The 21592-nt window shown below is 38.8% G+C and overlaps 2 protein-coding genes across 3 annotated transcripts in view; one reads left to right on the forward strand and one right to left on the reverse strand.

Moving 5' to 3' along the window:
• LOC306872608 (glutamate receptor ionotropic, NMDA 2B-like) overlaps positions 1 to 8779 on the forward strand; it is a gene marked incomplete at both ends in the record, with an annotated part of 113846 nt that extends 105067 nt beyond the window's left edge. Inside the window, one exon of the mRNA XM_079421234.1 lies at positions 6293 to 8779. Within this exon, the coding sequence (XP_079277360.1) occupies positions 6293 to 8779 (2487 nt within the window). The remainder of the gene's footprint in view (positions 1 to 6292) is intronic.
• Positions 8780 to 14722: 5943 nt separating this feature from the next.
• LOC306872609 (uncharacterized protein) lies at positions 14723 to 20426 on the reverse strand. 2 transcript variants are annotated; one of them, XM_079421235.1, is made up of 5 exons: positions 20088 to 20393; positions 18368 to 18495; positions 17304 to 17433; positions 15127 to 15438; positions 14723 to 14947 (listed from the first exon to the last, which is right to left on the reverse strand). In XM_079421235.1, exons 2-5 carry the CDS (start codon positions 18480 to 18482, stop codon positions 14938 to 14940), a joined length of 567 nt encoding a protein of 188 aa, XP_079277361.1. In that variant the 5' UTR covers positions 18483 to 18495; positions 20088 to 20393; the 3' UTR covers positions 14723 to 14937. The 2 variants fall into 2 exon arrangements, with proteins under 2 accessions (XP_079277361.1, XP_079277362.1); XM_079421236.1 differs by lacking the exon at positions 14723 to 14947 and having other exon boundaries at positions 14997 to 15438; positions 20088 to 20196; positions 20263 to 20426.
• Positions 20427 to 21592: the final 1166 nt, after the last annotated feature.

Here is a 21592-nt window from a genome sequence, read left to right on the forward strand (position 1 = left end):
AGAGTGATTTAAAAATCGTCAGACTAGGAGCCGTTCTAATCTCAACTGGCAAGTCATTCCAAAGACGAGGCCCAATTACTGAAAAGGCACGGTCACCTCTACGCTTGAGTCTAGAGTGTGGAATTAAGAAGAGGTTCTGGTCGCAGGATCTCAAACTTCTCAAAGGGGTATACTGGTGGAGCAATTCGGATAGGTAAATGGGTGCTTGATGATGTAACGATTTAAAAACAAATAATAAAATTTTGAAGTGTATTCTAAATTGGATAGGCAACCAGTGAAGGGCCTTCAGGAGCGGAGTGACATGATCCCTTTTTTTCTTTTTTAAAAGAAACTTAGCAGCATCGTTCTGGACCAATTGAAGACGGGCAATTTGTGATTTAGAGATGCCACAATATAAAGAATTACAATAATCTAGACGCGACGTAATAAAAGCATGAACGGCCATCTCCAGAGTCTTGTCGGTGAGAAAATCCAATCCAATCACGGTGGAAATTTGTTTATCAAATTTTAGCGTGTCATCCAACAAAACACCCAGGTTCTGTACCTGTGAGGACCTAAAAGCAGATAAAGGTCCTAGGTCAAAATCAGAGTCCTTCGTATTATCTGATGGACCGAAAACTATCACCTCAGTTTTTTCTTCATTTAGAGATAAGAAATTTTGAAATAACCAAGATTTAACTTCATCTAAACAAGACAACAGAGCATTCATGGCCATAGGATTGTTTTTCTTAAAAGGTAGATAAATTTGGGTGTCATCAGCATAGAAGTGAAATGACATCCCGTGTTTCCTAAAAATGGAGCCTAGAGGCAGCATATATAGTGAAAATAAGGTGGGAGCTAAGACAGAACCTTGAGGAAGACCACAGGAAAAAAAGGAAGTGGAAGAGAAGAAATCTCCTAGCCTAACCACATATTTCCTATCCGACAGGAATGACTGAAACCACTTTAAAACTGTGCCAGAGAGACCCACCCAAGATTCAAGTCTATTAATTAATATGGAATGGTTGATAGTGTCAAAAGCAGCTGATAAATCTAAGAGAACAAGGACCACAGAGTCCCCTGTGTCAGTGGCTAAGAAGATGTCATTTAACACTCTCAAGAGGGCTGATTCGGTACTGTGAGCAACCTTAAAACCAGATTGAAAGTGTTCAAACAAACTGTTTAGAGCAAGAAAAGATTGAAGCTGGAAAAACACAATCTTTTCCAAAACCTTTGAAACAAATGGTAGAACAGAGATAGGGCGATAATTTTTTAAAACAGACAGGTCGAGTGAAGGCTTCTTGAGGTGAGGTGTGACAGTAGCCACTTTCAAATAAGCAGGAACCACACCTGTTAAAAGACACTTATTAAAATATAGCTGCAAGCAGCGATTAACCGGGGTTCGTGAAATTGACACCCTTTAAGGTTGGCCAACCTGGATGTATGGCTGACAGTTAAAAACATCCAGAATGGAGAGCAGGCTCACAGACACACAACACTCATGCACACACACTGAAATTAAATGATTAAACTGGCCTATTAATACTCTATGAACATATTCACACACACACACACACACATTTAAATGAAATGGTCAAACGGTCACAGTAATAATTATTAAGCCTGCTTACACACACACTCACACATACAAACACACACACACACAGAAACACTCATACACGGACATACATGCACACACATTTTGTTGCAGATATTTGAAATAAGTGATAGGTAACAAAGCCTATTGCACCTATTCGCTTTTTAAGAGTTTAGATGTCATTTTCAGGTTCCACTGTAATCATAATCTGGCAAAATTATAAAAACTGATATGTCTGTATGAACAAAATGGTAAACTTTGACTCAATGAGGTTTAAAATGTTATAACAGTGATTTTATAGCATCTCCATAAGCAACTTATGAACAGTACTGTTTAAGAGTTTAATAAGCCCATTAGTGGTCTTACGCTGCCATCTAGTGGTTATAAATGCCTATTTCTCATACAACACTGTGTTTTTGAGCTTTTTAACTGTAATAGTGTTATTTTTTGCCCAGTCTCTGTTAAATTATCACATTTTTTTGATAATTATTGACCTAGAGAGTCTAAAGAACAGCACTGCAATGATTTGATTGATTTTGAGTTAAAAACTGAAAGCTAGTTGACAAAAGCATGTTTTTCAAAATAATATCAATCTCAAAATTATTAAACTAGCCTATTAATACTCTATAAGCATATTTACATACACACAAAAACACACATGCACACACACATAGAAATGAAATGGTCAAACCATCACAATAACAATCATAAAGCCTGCTTACACACATACACACACACACACACACACACACAAACACACTTGTATACACACACACACACACACACACACAGAAAAACACTTGTATACACACACACACACACACAGAAACACTCATACACAGACATACATGCACACACATTTTGTTGCAGATGCAGATATTTCAAATAAGTGATAGGTAACAAAGCCTATTGCACCTATTCAGTTTTTAAGAGTTTAGATGTCATTTTTAGGTTTCACTGTAATCATAATCTGGCAAAATTATAAATATAAAAAAATTATAATCGCGCTGCCACTGATTTGACAGCTGTAGTGATTATATTAATAATATTAATCACAATATAATATAAATTCATAGCTTTTTGCTTGCTTTCTGTATTTAATTTATTCACAATATGAATAAAAGTTTTAATAAAGGAGTTTTCCCTACCTCATATAGATTTAATGCAGGTGCGATTCGGGTCCCAGTTTTTATGTCAAATGGGTCAGGTATGGGATTAAATTAGTGTTGCTGTTTGATAACGTGTTGGTTGATAACGTGTTCTGTTAATTACTGCGATTGTGGGAAGATAATTTCACCAAAAAGGAAAGGTGAATGAAAATGCCTCTCTGTGATATTACCACAAGGCATCACCTACTTACAGATCTCAGGCTTCTGGAAGGGATGTAGATTTGTAAGAGTGAGGAGGAAGTAGGAGGGTGCTGGGCCTGTGGCTATTCTGTACGCAAACATCAATGTCTTGAACTTGATGTGAGCTGCAATCGGTAGCCAGTGCAGGGTGATAAAAGAGAGGTGTGACGTGGGCCCTTTAGAGTTCATTGTAGACTAGTCGTGCCACTGCATTCTGAAACATTTGTCGAGGTTTGATTGCGCATGATGGAAGTCCAGCCAGAAGAGCACTGCAATAGTCCAGCCTAGAAATGACAAGGGCCTGGGCAAGTTGTGCAGCATGCTCTGTTTGGAAGGGTCTGATCCTCCTGACGTTGTGTAATGCAAACCTGCAAGATTGAGCTGTCTTTACAATATAGTCCTTGAAGACCAGCTGATCACCAAAGAATCGTTTTTGATTAACCTTGCATGATGATGAAATCATGCTGTAGATTCAGAGTGGCAGGAAAAATGAGAAGCTCAGTCTTTGCCAGGTTGAGCTGCAGGTGATGTTCCTTCATCCATGCCAAGATGTTTGCCTGGCAGCCTGAGATCCATGCAGCTACTATTGGATTGTCTGGTTGAAAGGATTGATAGAGCTGTGTGTCATCAATGAATTTGGTAGGAGAAACCATGTGCTTGTATAATGGGTCCCAGTGATGTAGTGTATATGGTGAAGAGGAGGGGGTCGAAGAACTGATACCCAAGGAATCCTTGTGGCCAGTTGGTGTTCTTTGGATACCTCTCCTCCCCAGGAAACCCTGAAAGACCTACCTGTGAGATAATATTCAAACCAATGGAGGGCAGATCTGGTGATGGTAGACAGGAGAATCTGATGATTAACAGAGTCAAAAGTGGCAGATAGATCCAGCAGAATAAGAACTGATTATTTGGAATCAGCTTTCGCAATCTGCAGGGCTACAGTGAATGACAACAAACCAGTCTCAGTTGAATGGCCGCTGCTGAAACCTGATTGGTTAAAGTTCAGTTGGTCATTCTTTGAAAGGAATAATGTAACTGTGTCTATAAAGGTGTGAACCAAATGGTCCATTCCATTAGAATAAACAAAGGAACAGCATTCCTCAGGAATGTCTTGTAGATTGCAGGATCTCCAGCGGGAAGGTCCTAACAGTATCTGTTGTTTCTTGCCCTTTTGTCTTCAGGTATAAAATTATATCCCACAGTTAGAGCTTTGGGAGAAGCTAGGATTCATATAAGTTTTAAGATTGTTTGAAGGAAGACATGCTAACATCGCTATTGAAGAACTGCTACACTACCATCTTCAATAAATCCTTCTCCCCACAAAAATTTTGGTCAAGCCTACATAATTTTTTGTATTAGAGAAATCTATTACATTGGTGAGGCACCCAAAAGACTTCTCATCAAAAATACGCTAAAGATGATGATACATGGGGCAAATTTTAGCTTAGAAGGAGTAGTATGCACTGGCCTGTCTAGACAGATATTGTCTTGATCATGAAGTTAAAGTGGATCATAAAGTGTCAGTTGCCGTATTTACATCCAGAGATGAGAAATGGGTGGGTGAGGGAAGAGAGGATGACACTACAGGGGAAAGATGAAAGGGTGAGAGGGAGCATAGGATTTTGCCTAAACGTAACTGGTAGAGGAATTGGTGGCACACAGGTATGTAGGTTAAATGTAATGAAGAAATTTGCAGAGATGTCTAGAGGTTTTACCAAACCTGTCTCTGATACAACTGTATGTGTAAATTAAGTCAAGTCGGTTGCCTGATTTGTCAGTGCTTGTGGTGGTAAGCCACTTGAGAAGGAAGCTAGGAGTGGAAGTGGAAGTCTGCAGTGTAAGGCTTCTCCAGATGGATTTCGAAGTCAGCAAAGACTACAAGTGGACTGCCATCCACAGAGAATGAGGACAGCAGCCCATACAGCTCCTCTATAAAGGATTATATATGACCAGGAAAGGGATAAATCATTACAATATGGAGTTTAATAGGAGCTGTTACCATAATAGCTTGAAACTTAAAATATTTTTTATTGTATAGGGAAGAGTGGGTTGAGTATTTCAAATGATTAAAAAGGAGAAGGCCAGTACCCTTCCAACCTAATGGGGCGTGTGAGAGAAAGGGAAGTTGTTAGAGAGAACAGCAGGGGTTGTGGAGTCTTCTGGACGAATCCAGGTCTCAGTCAAGCCCAAGATAATAAGAGTACACGGAGAAGCAATGGCCAGAATGAAGTTTGTTGACAGCTGACTGACAATTCCCAAGACCCAGAGAAAATGACAGAGATGCAGCAGAAGAGGTACAGATAGGACACAGTTTAGCAAGGTTGTGTTGCCATCTGCGTGTTATGTTAGAGCATCTTTGAGAGAGTGCATGAATGTATTGGGAGAATACTACCGCCTACCTTACTCTACCTGAGAGGTAAGGAAAAATACACTTACTTAAGATTATATATTTTTTTTATCTCTGAAATAAATCTTTTATTGTACTATTGAATAAAATATTAGTTAAACCGGTGTGTGGTGGGCGTTCTGGCACAATATGGATGCTGTTGCATCATCCAGGTGGATGCTGCACATTGGTGGTGGTTGAGGAGATTTCCACTTCCATGTAAAGCGCTTTGAGTAGTACCCAGAAAAGTGCTATATAAATGTTATGAATTAATAATTAAAACAACCATTTATTGTATTATTGAATAAAATATTAGTTAATTATCAAAGAAAGAAAAAAATTAATAGCCATAATATGGACTTTTGTAAATGCTGTGATGCTCAGATACTGTTATGTCCTTCTCACATTACTGATTTCACCATTAACTCTTCACCTGAACAGTTTATGTTGCTATATATGGTATCATTGTAATCCTCGGCCATCAAAACATAGGGGTAGACATCACCTTTTGTGTTATCATGTTTGGTTCAGGAGATATGACACCAAAAACATAATTTGGTTATGGCGGAAAGTAAAACGGTCGCCATGGCAACCACGAGATGTTTTTGCAATGGCACCATTTCTGAAAATGTTCAGGAAACTAACCTGTACAAGTGTACCAAGTTTAATGCTTTTATGAAAAAGTGAACATATCACCTCAAATTTTGCACATATCACCTGGACTATACAGCATATAAACGACTGTCAGAGCAGTAATTACAAGATCATTTAAAAACATAAAATGTATAGAAACTAAGAGATTTGACTTGAAGGGACTTGTAATAAAGCGCTAAGCCTTGAGACTTGACATGAACTTAGCATGAAAAGTGTCAAAATGCTTGCTGCTAATGAAACATTTTACTAAATAATAATCTAATCCCACATTTTTGTTCCTTCTCCTTTCCTTTGTTTTTGCTTTCCCTCCTTTTATCTGTCCAACAGGGAATCTACAGTTGCATCCATGGTGTTCAGATTGAAGAGAACAAATCATCCCTTAACTCACCATCAGCCACTATGAACATGAACATGAACAACACACACTCCAACATTCTCCGTTTGTTGCGTACTGCCAAAAACATGACCTCTGTGCCTGGGGTCAATGGTTCACCTCGGAGCGCACTGGACTACAGCCATCGTGAGTCAGCCGTTTATGACATCAGTGAACACCGGCGCAGCCTAGTAGGCCACACAGATTGCAAGCCTCCACCATACCTGCCAGAGGACAACATGTTCAGCGACTATGTAAGCGAAGTGGAGAGGACTTTTGGGAATTTGCACCTGAAGGACAGCAACCTGTACCAAGATCATTACCTACACCACCATGGGGGCACGGGATCTGAACTGGCTCTCGGTATGTCGGGTCCCCTGCCTAACCGACCTCGTAGTTTAGGGAGTGCCAGTTCATTGGAGGGGGGGTACGATTGTGACAGTTTAGGGGGAGGGGTAGCGCCCATCTTCACCACCCAGCCACGGCAGTCGCTGACACTTCGGAACAGGGAAAAGTTTGACCTGATTGCGGGTCACCCAACCCAGTCAAGCTTCAAGTCCGGCCTGCCAGATCTATATGGAAAGTTCTCCTTCAAGGGTGGGGCATCCAGTTCAGGGTTTATTGCAGGACATGACAGGTACTGCGGGGGAGGTGGGGTGGGATCAGGAGGGGACGACGGAAATATTCGATCTGACGTGTCCGATATTTCCACTCATACCGTGACCTACGGGAACCTCGAGGGGCATGGCAAACGACGCAAGCAGTACAGGGACAGCCTAAAAAAGAGACCTGCTTCTGCCAAGTCTCGCCGTGAGCAGGATGAGATTGAGCTTGGTTTCCGCAGACGTCCCCACCACACAATCCATCACCATCATCATCCAGCAACACAAGCACACCACTCAGCCACCCCACCCGTGGAGCGCAAGAGCCTGAGAGGTGGTAACAGCACCTCCTATCTATTCAGAGACAAAGAGAATTTGAGGGACTTCTATGTGGACCAGTTTCGAGCCAAGGAAGGGGCATCCCCATGGGAGCATTTGGATTTAAGTGATGCTCCAGGAATGGGTGGAGGAGTGGGACTGGGTGGAGGCGGTTGCGCTGGAGTAGTTAGTAGCGGAGGTGCTGGGGGAGCGTGCACTAGTTTGGTTCCCATGGAAGATTTCCTAAAAGGTAAATCCAAGAAGACAGAATGTAAGGGTGGAATGGGAGGAGGATCGCCTGGGCAACAGGGCCATGCATGCTGGGAAAAGGGCATCGGAGGGGTGGGGGGGTTGGCTGGAGGGGATTGGGAGTGTCGGAATAGCCACAGTGGAGGGGTTGGAAGTGGAGGAAGCAAGCCAATTTGCATGCATGGGGGAGGCGGGGCTGCGGGCTATCCAGCTGCTGGGGGAGTTGGGGGAACCAGTGGAGGGAGTGGACAAATCTCAAGTCGCCCTAGTTCAGCCTCCTGCAAGCGGTGTGATTCGTGCAAGAAGCCGGGCAACTTATATGACATCAGTGAGGACAACCACCTCCTCTTGGATCAAACTGGGGGCAAGCACCCTCTGGAGAGCGGAAAGGGAGGTGGAGGCACAGGGGCCCAAACCCAGGTACAGAGGCGAAAATTTGGCCCAGGTGGTAAGGTTTTGCGCAGGCAGCACTCTTATGACACATTTGTAGAGCTGCAGAAGGAAGAGGCGGGCAGGATGGGTGGGTTTGGAGGCAGTGGCGGAGCGTCAATGCTTCCTCCACCCCGAAGCGTGAGCCTAAAAGACAAAGACCGCTACATGGAGGGCACAAGCCCCTACGCCCAGATGTTTGAGCAGTATGCGGGAGGGGAGCGGGAGACATCATATTTTGGGGACAGAGGGAAGGGTGGGGGTTCATCATTTAGCTTATTCCGTGGGGGTGAAGGTGGGTTGCACCGTCGCTCCGTGGGTGAGAGAGACATGAGGGACAGGGATAGAGGCATGATGGGAGGAGGTGTGGGCGGTACCCGAGGGGTCGGGACTTACTCCTTGTCTAAATCTCTCTACCCAGATAAGGTGAACCAGAACCCATTCATCCCAACCTTCGGCGACGACCAGTGTCTATTACACGGTGCCAAATCATACTACATCAAAAAGCAGCAGGCACAGCCGCAGCAGCAACAGATGCCACAACAGCAGCAGCAGCAACAGCTCCTCAACAACAGTCGGGCTGACTTCCGGGGCTCCATGGGGGTGACTTCCTATTTGCCTGCCTCCGCAACTTCTGGGGTGTTGTCCAATGTGGCCCCTCGGTTCCCCAAGGAGCTTTGTCTGGGCGGGCCTCTTGGTAACCACCACGGTGGAGGACCTAGCAACAACAAGCTGCTGTCAGCAAGGGATGGGTTAGGGATGGGTCAAGGACAGAGACCGTTTAATGGCTCGAGCAACGGACATGTTTACGAGAAGCTTTCCAGTATAGAGTCTGATGTCTGAAGAGGGAAGTCAGAAACAGATAAAAACACAGAAAAGAACGGACATGCGGAATGATGATTGAGAGAAAACTGAAAAGGCAGTGTGTAATTAGTTCCTTCATGCTCATGAAAAGAAGAGGAAACCATGTGTGAGGAACTAACTCATGCTTTAAGTTATGCGGATCACACGCTGCCAAGCATACGTTTGTAAATAGAGATGGGACCTGCCCACTGTCGAAAAATTGAGATTAGGGGGAAAAATCTGTTAATTCCTCTCTTTTATTCTCCTTTTTTTTTTTTGTATATCCCACTATTTCCCTGCTCCTAACATCAAAATAGCGGCCAATCCAGATGAGACAACCGTGTACAATCCTTTGTACAATTGTGGATGGAAATCAGTTACTCTTTTTAAGCAACAGGGTAAAACTTACAATAATTGTATTGATAATGTTCTTGATAATAATATTATTATATATTATTACAATGTTTATGATGTTCCATTTGGGCTTGGTTTCTGGATGTTTTATGCTGTTATATATATTTGTACTGTAGTTTCAGTTCTTGGTTAACAAACCACTTTGCGGGAGGCTTTTTTGATTTGACAACTGAGCTTATTTGATAGTTAATTGAGTTGTAAACGAACTTGGATTCCATAAAGGTTCTTAATTATTGGTTATTCAAGTTTATTTTACCAGTATGGAGTGCTGTAAAATGTGTGTATAAGGCATGATTTGCAAAGTACTTCAGCTGTACTTGAGATATCATTGTGAAGGAAATGTATTATCACCTTATTTTATACTGTTCCGTTTGTTAGAACAATATTGGTTTAATACACAGCACGTTATGTGCCTTACCAAGACTTACAGAATACCTGATTTACAGGTCATATTGCCATGGTAACTTTCTGGTCACTGCACACAGATTTGTCATTGGATGATTCATATTATTATGGAAACTTCCTTTTAATGGTATAAGCACTGACATGGAATATCCAGCATTAAGGAGACATAGGCTAAATGCGTTTATAGTATTAATCTCGTGAACTAGGTCCTAAAGAAAACCAGATAAATTATTATTCGAACAGCTTTTAATAACAGGAACATAGGATATTTGAGGTTTGCACAACAATGTACAGTACACAGTATCCTCCCTGAGAGTCGAGACATGGGGCGTTACATTTGTATGGTGTTATCTACAATATAGAAACAAAAATCAATTATTTAATAATTTTTTCTCCACCATCCCCCAATTCTGAGGAAGTCTTTGATCAAGCAGCAAAATAACAACTGTGTCATGGATTTGTTTCTTCTTAGAATGCAGTTAGCATTGGATATGCTTATCTGTACTTTCCTTAGGGAGACGCCAGTACACAGTATGTAGGGTTTTGCAAGATTCTCAGCAAATACTTGCATTTTGTTATGTAAATATTTTTTTTTTTCCACTGTACAGTGAATAGACAGAAAGGATGTAACTCTACAGATTTATGTTTTACCATATTGGTTAGATAATATTTTAGGAATTACATTAAAGGTTAACAATCCAACTTTGCTGCAAAATGTATCAGTTAAAAATCAACAAATGGACACACATTAAAAAAAATTCTATGTCCTCCCTGCTGTTTTTCAGGCTAATACAATCCTTTACTGCACCTTTACAGGAGAAGTGAAATTTTGTAGATATTTGAGTTGATGCCAGTCAGAGTGCTTTTCTTTTTAATAACACAAGACATGATAATGGTGGGGATAACTCCAGTTATTTCTCCTATTCATTTGATGTTAATTTGCAGTTTTAATACCCACTTATATGAAGTAGAGGTATTTCTCAGGAATTTTGGATGGGCACAGGCAAAAACAAACATATCATTTAACTAAATTGCCTAATTACCTAAATCAATAAACCAGTGAACTCATTTAATTGGATAAATGAGAGCCATGTGAGGTTCGTTGCAAGCATTTATGACTTTTTTTCCACCATCGGTTTCGAAGCCACAAATGAACTCGTGGCAGGGCAGTCTTGAAGACATTGTCATTTTTTGAACTTTTGGCCCACAGCTTAGATAAAATCCTTTACTTGAAGTTTGTTGTGTTTATTGCAGATTTTCTTTATACATTTTATTTGTGAATGAACTGTTAGCCTAACAGATCTCCACTTTAAGCACAATATTTATAATATTTGGTTTATAATTGATGTATAGCTATCGATTTGTGAATTTTTATCTTAACTTTCTGCCACATTCTTTTTTGACTCAGTTGTCTTTGTGTGTGAGAGTTTGTGTTTAAGATGAGCATGCATGTCTTTTACTTATTTATTACCATATCTTTAGCGTTTCATACATTTATGTCTATTTAGATATCATGCCTGCTCTTTGTGGGTGCGATATGTTGATAAACTGCGCATCATACAGGTTCGGGTTTTACAATAGATGTGGTGATTCTAATGAATTGATAAGATCTTTGAAAATCGATATGTATGGAATAATAACTCGTTAAGGATATTAACCGGCAATCCCAAATTTGGGTGATATTGCTAGATTTCGTCAGGAATACTGCCATTAGTTAAACATAATTTTTAAAGATCATTCTTGTGTCCACGCAAGGCTAATTTTGTCTTTTTTTGTCACAAGATTTTTTCACTTGCTCTCACGATACCTTTCTTTGCATGGTACCATTTTCCAAAAGTACCCTTAAGATTTTTTATGCTTGGTCTGTTTTTCTCATTTTAGTTTTTAGTAAATCCTTTAAAGATATCTCATATGGTATCTCAGAACAGTGTGGCATTGCTTTAAGAGCTATAGATGTGGTAACAGACTTAGACCACTGCATTTCCTGTCAATCTCTGTGTTTGTACCGCAGAATCGAGCCTATAGTTTTTAGTAGTAGTACTATGTAGAAGTAGTATTGTGTGATTGGGTGTGCGAGTGTCAGGGACAGATGCCTTTGCTCTTCCTGAAAAGCTTTCCAGTTTTAATTCTCACTTTAAAGATGTGGCCTTGTAAAAGCACGCAAATATCATTTGATAAACACAGGTTAAGTGTGAGACGACATTTGCAGCAGAAGATACAAGGGAGGTTGGCCGATAAAATGGGTGGACAAGGACAGGAGGGATAGTAGCCAGTGTTGTGTTACTTCAGTGTTTTATTTCCCTTTTCATTCATTCTCATTTGAACTAATCTCTTTCTTTATGACTGGTAGGATAAGACTACAGTAGTTTGACTACTCTATTTTACTGGTTTGCCATTTTAATGCCCTCCCCAGTAAGGTACGTCACATATGATTGTACGTGTATCTGAAATCATATGCTTGATTACCTCTGTATGTGAGTGGGCATGTGTGTGCGCAGGTGTTTTTGTGTGCACATTTGTCTGTGCACGTGTGTGTGTGTGTGTGTGTGTGTGTGTGTGTGTGTGTGTGTGTGTGTGAGAGAAAAGGAAACAAAGCACAGTGCAATGGTTATCTATTATGTCTGCTGTAAATAATTATGTCCCCTTTCCATAGCCTTTTAATATATGGAGACAAATATTTAAAATAATGAAATTTGAGATACATTTTTGTCTGGAAGATTTTTTATAGCCACATGGGAAAAAGTTATTAGACCACTGGACCAAGAGCACAGTGTCATTCTAATAGCATCCGAGAACCAGAATTTAAGACAAAATTTACAACTCTGTTGTCTTCAATTCTGTCCTTCTTGTATTTTAACCTCTTATTTTAAATGTTACTTATGGATCCGAACTGTACAGATTCTGTAAATATGACAAAAATGGTTTCTTTTTTTCTGTTTTTGTATAGAGAGAGATTACGTGTGTTAAGACTACAATAATAATTTAATGAGACATTTCACAATACTTAAGCTATTGAGAATACAGACACAGTGTGAAAATAAGTGCTAAGATATATTCTTCTGTCTCTTTGTACAAAACAGTGTTAACTAAAAACAAAATAAAAGGGAGATATCTCAAGCCTTATAGTCCTTCTGTGTTTTTCCATACATCTCCAGCAGTGAGAATCTGAGAGGAAATGGTGACACTCCTTTTTTTTCTGTCATCATGTGCCAAATATGAATCTCACATGGTTTTCTCAATGTTAAATATGAAAATTGTGAAATGTGTTTCTAATGTATGTGATATTATTTGATAATCGCACTGACTATTCAACACAAGTTTAGGGTTGCTTCGTGACAATGTACATGGAAAGTGAATGAGAGCTTCTTAGCCACTGGTGTTGCCCTGGATACGTCTGGTTCACTGCATCATGAACAAACTGCAAGCAAATATTGATGCATCTCTCATTTCTGTATCTATCAATTCATGTCAAACCTATTCTGATTATTGATTCCTGTATGAAAGTGTTGTTTCTAATCATGACAATGCTGTACATGCTGTTTATTTTTAAAGTAATAGCTGTTTATTTTAAACCATTTGCAATTCAATATTTCACAAACCTACTCTTTCTATTCCTGTCTTACTCCCCCACTCTCTTTTTCATTCCCCTTTCTCTCTCTCTCTCTTTCTCACACGCTTCCTTAAAGCAGCCAATCACAGAATACATTGCAACACATGTAACTATTTCTTGACAATTAACTGTTACCTAGCAACTGGACCTTTAGAGAAAGAAAGAAACAGAGAGAGACGGAGGGAGAAAGATAGCGAAAGATTTCTGTAGTATACCGTGTCTTGGTTTGGGTGCTACAACACATTACACAGAAACAGCAAGTACTGATGATAAACAACACCCACACTTGTCCATGGCGTCAGGGAGAAAAAAAAAGATGAAGGAAGCTAAACGCAAGCAGGGAAGCTGAAGGAAGGAGTGACAGGTACATAGATAGAGGGAGTCGTGAACGGAAAGATTCATAAAGTAAGTAGCTAATACAAAAATTAAATCAAGTCGCAGCTTTTACGTTCGTTTAAAGAAGGACTGATAACGAACGCTCCTTTACGTGAGATAGAGTTGCCTGTTCATACGTACCAATATTAAGTCACATTTCCTCACCAGCAAACTTTGAGCAAGAAGTTATATTGGTAGTCGTTTTTAAGTCCTATGTTGACCAAAAACAGTGGCCCGCAGACTTCAAGCACTCGCTCCTGTCAAAATAACGCGTGGTGAACTAACTTAACCGACGCAACACTGCCACCATGCGGCCGGAGTTACATAACGCTCCAGAGTCCTCGCGCTCACATCTGAAGAGGTAGAGGCGCAATAGTTTGTATTTTCAGTTGTTAAAATTACACCACTGTGATTCAGACTGTTATATAAGAGCACAAAAAAGTCCATAATCTGTTCTAGCTAGCATGCGTTGAATTGCATTATAAGCATTTGTGTTTCTCAATGCGTAATTAATTAGTGTTCATTATTATCTGCGGGAATTAGTGTCATTAGTGACTCGCCTATAAGTGAGCAGTATACTGCTGTTATCTATTAGAGAGTGAGAAAGTGCATGTGTGAGTGATATTTAGTTATGATGTATTTTATATGCAGGAGTTAATGTGTGGAAGTTATATAATAGGACGCTGCTCACATATAGGCCTACACAGAGATGGGAACCATATTTTATTATAAGAAATTATGCCATCCGGCTGACATCATTTATGAAAAGCATGTGACTGGAGATGGTTGGCGTGCATAGAGTGTAATATGACAATAATTTAATAATGCAGAACATAACCTCATGCTTACCTCTACATACATACAGACACAAGCGAAACAGTGCCTACATAAATAAAAAAGGCTAACAGAGAAGTAAAAAAAAAAAAAAAAAATGTTAAAATTAATCATTACTAAAAATTAGCCATACTAATCATAAAGTAGTTTTAATGGTGTTCTCATAGGTTATCTTAATATGTTTCATCCAGGGATATTCAACAAAGAATTAAGATTGTCAACCAACCCCTGAATTTAGTTCAATATTTGAGCACAATTAAAAAATAAGTAGTCAGAAAAAACACACATATTGACAGAATTATATTGTAAAGTATTCAAATTTATTTCATTATATCATTCCTGTCAAGATTCTCCACAGAAAATAAAAACTGATTGTAAATGGCTTCATCCTTGTTTAGCTTTGTTTGGAAAGCGCTGGAGTGTCTGTTTTTACTCTCAAGGTTTTTTCATTTGGTATTATCCTGCTGGGAAAGTTTTCCAAAATCAAGATTCCCAGCCTTCGTTTTTCTGCCAGAGAACTTTAATCGCACCTTTGAGACCCAAACGTTAAGGAGTACACACAAAAGAAAATGAATGCACGCTTGTAGTATACTAACATTTCTAATATGTGAATTATTGTATACTTTATCCCCAATTTAAAAGAATATTTCCTGAATAACATTAATGCATTTGATTATAATATTTGCAAATCTTTCGTCTATCCCTCTACCTCTCGCTCTTGCTTGCTTTAACCCTTTCATTATCATTTTTGAACACTTTGACTCGTCTGGTTCTCACCACCCTCTTCACAGGACGGCCCACTCGAACCACGTAGCGCCGTGTATACTTCGCTTGACTTGGTCCCACACTCTGAGGAGCCAGTTCCTTGCCATCCCCTCCTTCCTCCCCCTCCTCACGGTAACCATGATGACGGAGGAAGGGTTCCAGGGTTGCTAGGCGATTGTTAAGATCTGTGATGCGACTCTGTAAGTGGGAGACTTCTCTGAAAAGATCATTTAGGGACTCTGAGAGAGGACGAACCCTGTGAGGAAGAAGAGAGTGTGAAATGGGGCGAGATAGATGAGGCTTCTATGTTTGTATGCAACATCTGTAGGCCTACGAGAAAAAAAAGAGTGTATAATCGTTTTTCTGTTTCTTTTGTGAGGGTTTGGCACATGCTTTGCACAGTGCACACCGCAAAAAAATCAACGTACCAAGTCAGTCCTCCAAAAGTTAATTATGAATTATTAACGTGAATAAGGAGATTTCATGTTTGTTTTAGTGTACTAAAATGTGGGGTCAGAAAGTCAAAAAACATACATTAACAGGACATAGTTTAATATGACAAGGCTGAGTTTCTGGTCCTCCTAGCCAAGACCTGCCTCACAAAAACTGTGTCATGCCGCCATTGCCTCTCTAGGTGTGTTAAAATGCTCTGTGCCATAGGATGACAAGTCCTTTGTACACCACATTATGACAACTGTCCGATCCGGCCGCTTCACAAATAACAACAAACGAAAAACAAAGCCTTTTCTCCACAATTTACTCTTCTCTGTAGTTTATCTGGTTTCTAACATTTTCAAGGCTAGACTACTGCAAATGACTTTCTTCTGGCAATTGCCATTACAGGTTTTCAAACGTAGGCCTATCCAAAATCCTGCCATCCTGGCAATGTGTTGTTACTTGCTCTATGCCTTTTACTTATTTTTCTAAACACGCATTAGTGCGTTGCGGGATTTGAGCATTGCACTACTTTTCAAACTTTTCTTTTTAAAAGCCACGTCAAGTTAGAGTAAGTTCTAAACAAGCTTTAAAATGCGTTGCGAGACCCCGTGTTATTTTTCATTCCTCTGCTTCTCGAAGTTCGAGTTTGTACATTTCAAATAAAAGGATCTTTAGCTTCAGCATTTAAACTGCATTCTTAGTGCTTTAGGCTAAGCTTAGCATGCTTTGTGATCATTAGCTGATCTGATTTGATCTTGTAATTGCTATTTGCCATTTGATTCAATTCGCTTGGGGATGCCTTATGAAACAGAAATATATTGGAATATAGCCTACTGGAAATATAATGTAAACTATTAAATAATGCATACCATACATGAGAAAAAAGTTTTTTTTATATCGACCAAGTAGGACTATGTTTAAATATTGCTATACAGTATATATACAGTATAGCAATGAAGATTACTGCACTACTTTTGTTTTAAACATGTATTAGCTTTGTTGAAACCCTCACTTAATAAATGCATGGATTTACAGGCTAAACAAATATTCATAAACTTTCATATCTTTATTGTTTGGAAAATATTCATAGTGGTATATACGAAAAAGGTGTTTACTGAAAACAGATATTAAGGTTTTTGGACAATATAGTACATATATGTTCAAATATATTTATGTATAAGGGATATATTTATATTTATGGGAAGGCATAACCTCTGTATTTATGCATTAAATGTAATTTGATCTAATAGAAATTTTATACAGATATAGATACTGAGGAAACCTTTTCTGGGATTTTAAGTGCTGTTTCCATGCTTGTAGCTTAGAATCAGCTTCATGAAAACAATCTCCTTAGGACTGGAATGTAAGTCTGTTAAACTGCCGACTTCAGGATAACAAACCCCCAAAGGATGGTGCATTTTTCTAGTTTATATAAAACAGTCCAACAAACAGCTTTCATGTGCAAAAAAACTTTTTCCACAAGACAAGAAAGCTTTAGTGATCATAGATATAGCTGGTGAGATATAGCTGGTTTAACACCGTCAAGTGTTATACGAAAATGTATGTTATAAAAATATTGGTGGTTGGTCAACACTAATTGCTTTACTTGCTTTCTACTTTAGCACCATAATAAAAAGTCTTTTCAATTAATTTGTACAGGTATTAGGAAAGACAGAGTGTTACCTGGAGTAGTCTGGCAGAAGGGCATTGGGTTGTGAGTGTAAGAGAGTCTTGATATCTTTGAATATGCGTTTGCCCCAGGCATCCAACACTCGAGTCACGCTGCGTATGTTAGCCACGTTCACATTCTCTGCTGCCGTGAGGGCAAAGACAATGAGGTTAGTCTCTAATAAGACAGGCAACCACATGACAAGAGGCTTTCTGATGCTTCAGAATGGTTTTAATCAGGTTTCTTTCACCGGACTACAGGGCTTTAACTTTAAAGAGTGGAATTGGGAGATGTCTATTTGTGTTTTAGCTGGGTTGACATCTAAGGTTATGAGTTTGTTGGTGTACATAGGTCAATGTGATTTGTATTTTAATTTTAGCTCCATGAAACTGTACATCGTAACAAATGTGTTGCTGTTGAGCCAATCCAGACTGACTGCCTTTCTTTTTTTTTTTTTTACACTGGCCACCACACCAATGATTGAAGCTGTGTTTGGAATGAGGTTTAATAAACATCTAATATTCAGTAATATGAAGTGACCGCACTGACATTATCAGCTGAGAACAAAACTTGAACTAAATTTATCTGTATGATGACAGTTGTCTTCTGTAGAGTAGCTTTATAGCTGAATCGAATTTGTTTCATATTCTCTGCACTATTTATACTGTTACAGAACTGAATGAATCAACACTGAACTAACTGCTAAATAGTTGATTTGAGCTAATTTCAGTACTGTTTATTTATTTATTTATTTGTATTACTGTAAATCTGCTTTGAGATGATCTGGATTGTATAAAGTGCTATAGAAATAAATGTGACTTGACTTTACATGCAACATTTTCAACAAGAAAAGTACTAGGCCTGCATAGAATAAATTCCGATTTCAGCAGATTTACTCAAAAATTAAATGGCTGATATTAGAATAATTATGCTCACCTAACACCTCTTGCATGTTTATTTATGAAATATTAGGCTAAAGATAGCAATAAGAATGCAGTCTCATCTCAGTTTAACACATTTTACCATTCTTAAATACATTCTGCACAATTTCACAAACATTATAATTTTAAAATATTACCTCCCTCTCTGTAGTTCCAATTCCCATAATCCACTTCATTGCTCATCCCAAGACATGGAGACAAAAACGCCACGACCATCATAGGCACCATCATCTTTGCCGTCAAAATGGCCATGGTGAAGAAGTGGCTGCATTTTAAAGGAGAGGTAGGAAAAAATAGAAAAAAGTTAAACAAATGCTAAGAACACTCCCAATGTAAGGCAAGAGATTTAAACCTTTACCCAGCCAATACATCTGGCACATGGGAGAGTGTTTTTTCCAGGACAAACAGCCAGATGTGTTTTAGGGGCTGGTTATACTGTGGAAAATTTCAGTGCAGAGGCCTGCATTTTTATATGATCATATCCTTTCTGTTTCATCATTTCTATATATTTTTTTGTTTTTTATCCTCGTGATACTTTACAGGGCTGTTTTTGTTGTTGTTTTCTTCAACTTCTTCTTTTTTATTATTATTATTAGAAATTAGTATTTAAGTTAGATGCACAAACCCCATATTTCTTTCTTTTATAATATATAAGATTTCCTTTTCAAAAATAACTTTCCTGCAGTATCCAATTATTAAAATCACATAACAGTGTACAAATTTTGACTTAATCTATAGAATTAATATTTCATTAATTACACTAAAACTATTTTTCATTTTTAGCTAGTTTTATTTACCACACATAAAATTGTTACACACAAGAGCATTGATTATTTCGACTGTACACCACGGTATATAAACATAGTAAAAAATCCACATTTTCATCTCAACATTTTCTGCACCTTCTTCTCTGGCCATTTGAAAAAGGAAAAAATGACTTTTTATTCTATGGGTTTCATGCCTTCTTTTGTGTCGTATCCATGGAAAGTGCCTCATGCTCTTCACTACCCAAGAACAATCACGCAGTATCGGGTATTTCCACTTTATTAAATGACTACGATCAGATCACAATATGACTCGAGTTCATTCAGGACCACAGAGGGGAGATGGATGACGGGTTGATTGTCTTGTGACTGGCCTAACTGATAGCAAACTCAATTAGCTTATTTGAAAGAGAATCTCCTTTGTGCTGGAGCCACAAGGGCCAATGCCACAGAGAGCTCTCTGAGGTAAGATTACTACCAATAGGCAGAACTTCTAAAAACATGATCATTAGATTAAAACAGCTACATTTCAGAGAAATGCTGCAGGAAAGCAAAGAGAAACTGGAATGACTCCACACTGAGAAGGAGTCCAGAGGGGACTGAGAGCTTTACATAATATTGAACTTGGAGATCATAGTAATTGACTTTGTAGAGTGAGTCACTAAAGAGGCATTTCTTAAAATGGCTCCACGTCGTGGCGCAGCAGATATCTGGATGTGCTCAGGAACTCGAAAATCACAGGATTAATGTTTGATCAGGACACTTCTGTCAGTTTTTACCCATTTCACACATTTTTTCGGCTTTAAAATGCAGAGAGAAGGAACTGACATGCAATAGGAATATCAATCAAACAGTTACAAAAGACGTGCATCCACTAACATTTGGATTTATTGATTTCTTACACTTGCTGTAAAATTGATTTTTGATGCTTTATGAAATCTAGATGGACCCCAATGCTAGATACAAGGCTTTATCCAGCAAAAAGAGGGGAAATAGCAGGGTAGTAAAACTGCAGGACACAGCTTAGTGAAGTATTATAGAATACATTTTTACTTTTAATGGTTTAAATTCTACTAAAGTGCAAATTACTTACTTTATCAGGGAATGAGATGTGGCTTTCCTTTCTCTTTTTTTGTGCTCCTCTCCTCTGCTGTGATATCGCCGTCCTGTCCACTTCTTCTCTCTGAACAGCGTGTTGAAGTCTGTTGACAGTCAGTATGCAAACACTTAAACTTCTGCATAAGAACTATGATGCTGTGTGCATTCACCTCTCTCTCTCTTCTCTGTCGTATTCTTCCCCCTCCCTTCTGTCCTTTTTTAAAAAAATTTCTCTCTCTCTCTCCCACTTTCTTTTCTCTTGCATCTCCTTTTCTTTCGTTCGTTCTTTCTCTCCTTCTCTGTCTCTTTCTCCCCCCCTCTCCATCTGTTGGACTCTGTCTTCTCCCTCCCTCCCAAACTATCACTCTTTTCCAGATGTGCACCTATTCGTTAGATTTATTTGATGTTTTTCTCCCTCCAATCATTTGCCATTTTTCTCTTATAGTGACAAGTATAAGTTCAAGTTCGAGTTTATTTGTATAGTGCTTTTTACGATACAAATCGTTGCAAACTAATCGTTGGTAACTAGGAATTACAGAAGCTTCAGTCTGGATCCAACCCTTAAATGATCTGAGATGACCGAACAAGTATAGCCAAATCTACTCACACACACAAAGAATCTAGCAGGTTAGTGCAGTCAGTCTCATAAATCAGGTCTCACATGATTTCTGTTAATCAAAAGGCTCTTTAACATCGCTGAACAACAACTGCATCAACTTGGATGTGTCTTTCGGTTGGAATGCTCTTTATTAAAACCACTGCATTCATAATAATTCAGTCTCCACGTCTCACAGTATTATTTCCATGGTTACAGTGGGTGATTTTTTGTGGGCCTCTACAATAAATGTCTGAATTAAATCTAGTTAAACCTGGATGAAACAATGTCCAGACTTGCATCTGTTTTACCTTGATGAAGACTTAATTTGTATTTAATACAAGAAGACCATTCTTTACAGTTCATTCATATACAAATTGTCCAGACCTCACTGTACCGTTTTTTTTTTTCCTGAAGTGTTTGTACAAGATTCAATCTAATAAAAAAAAATATTTTAAGGAAAATGACCAAAAACTTATATAAACGTACTATATGTTTAATCTATTTTATGGTCATTTACATCCAGGAGCAAGGTTTAAATTCATAAATATAGCCAGCATAATAAACTATACTTCTTCTTCTTCTTTCAGTCTTCTTCCAAAGTTTTTCTTTCTCATAAAAGCAGCCTGGAATTAACCTTCCTTAAATGCTTTAGTTGTATTGTAGTCCTTTACTATCATGCTATACGTATGTGTTGATTTTGACTCTCATTATGACTGCAGAAACAAGAAGATGAAAGAGATTATGGGACGGAAAAATGTTTTATTCCCTGGTATCCAGATGTTTTATTTGTTGTGCCTCTACGCGCTCTCTCTCTCTCTCTCTCACCCTGGTCTGTTTTTGTGGTATGTGAGGTCAGTTTTGCCTGGCTTAGGCTTATAAAAGTATGTGAGTATTCCTTTACT

The sequence above is a fragment of the Barbus barbus genome (genome assembly GCF_936440315.1).
Source record: "Barbus barbus genome assembly, chromosome: 7".
NCBI classification, from domain to species: Eukaryota; Metazoa; Chordata; class Actinopteri; order Cypriniformes; family Cyprinidae; genus Barbus; species Barbus barbus.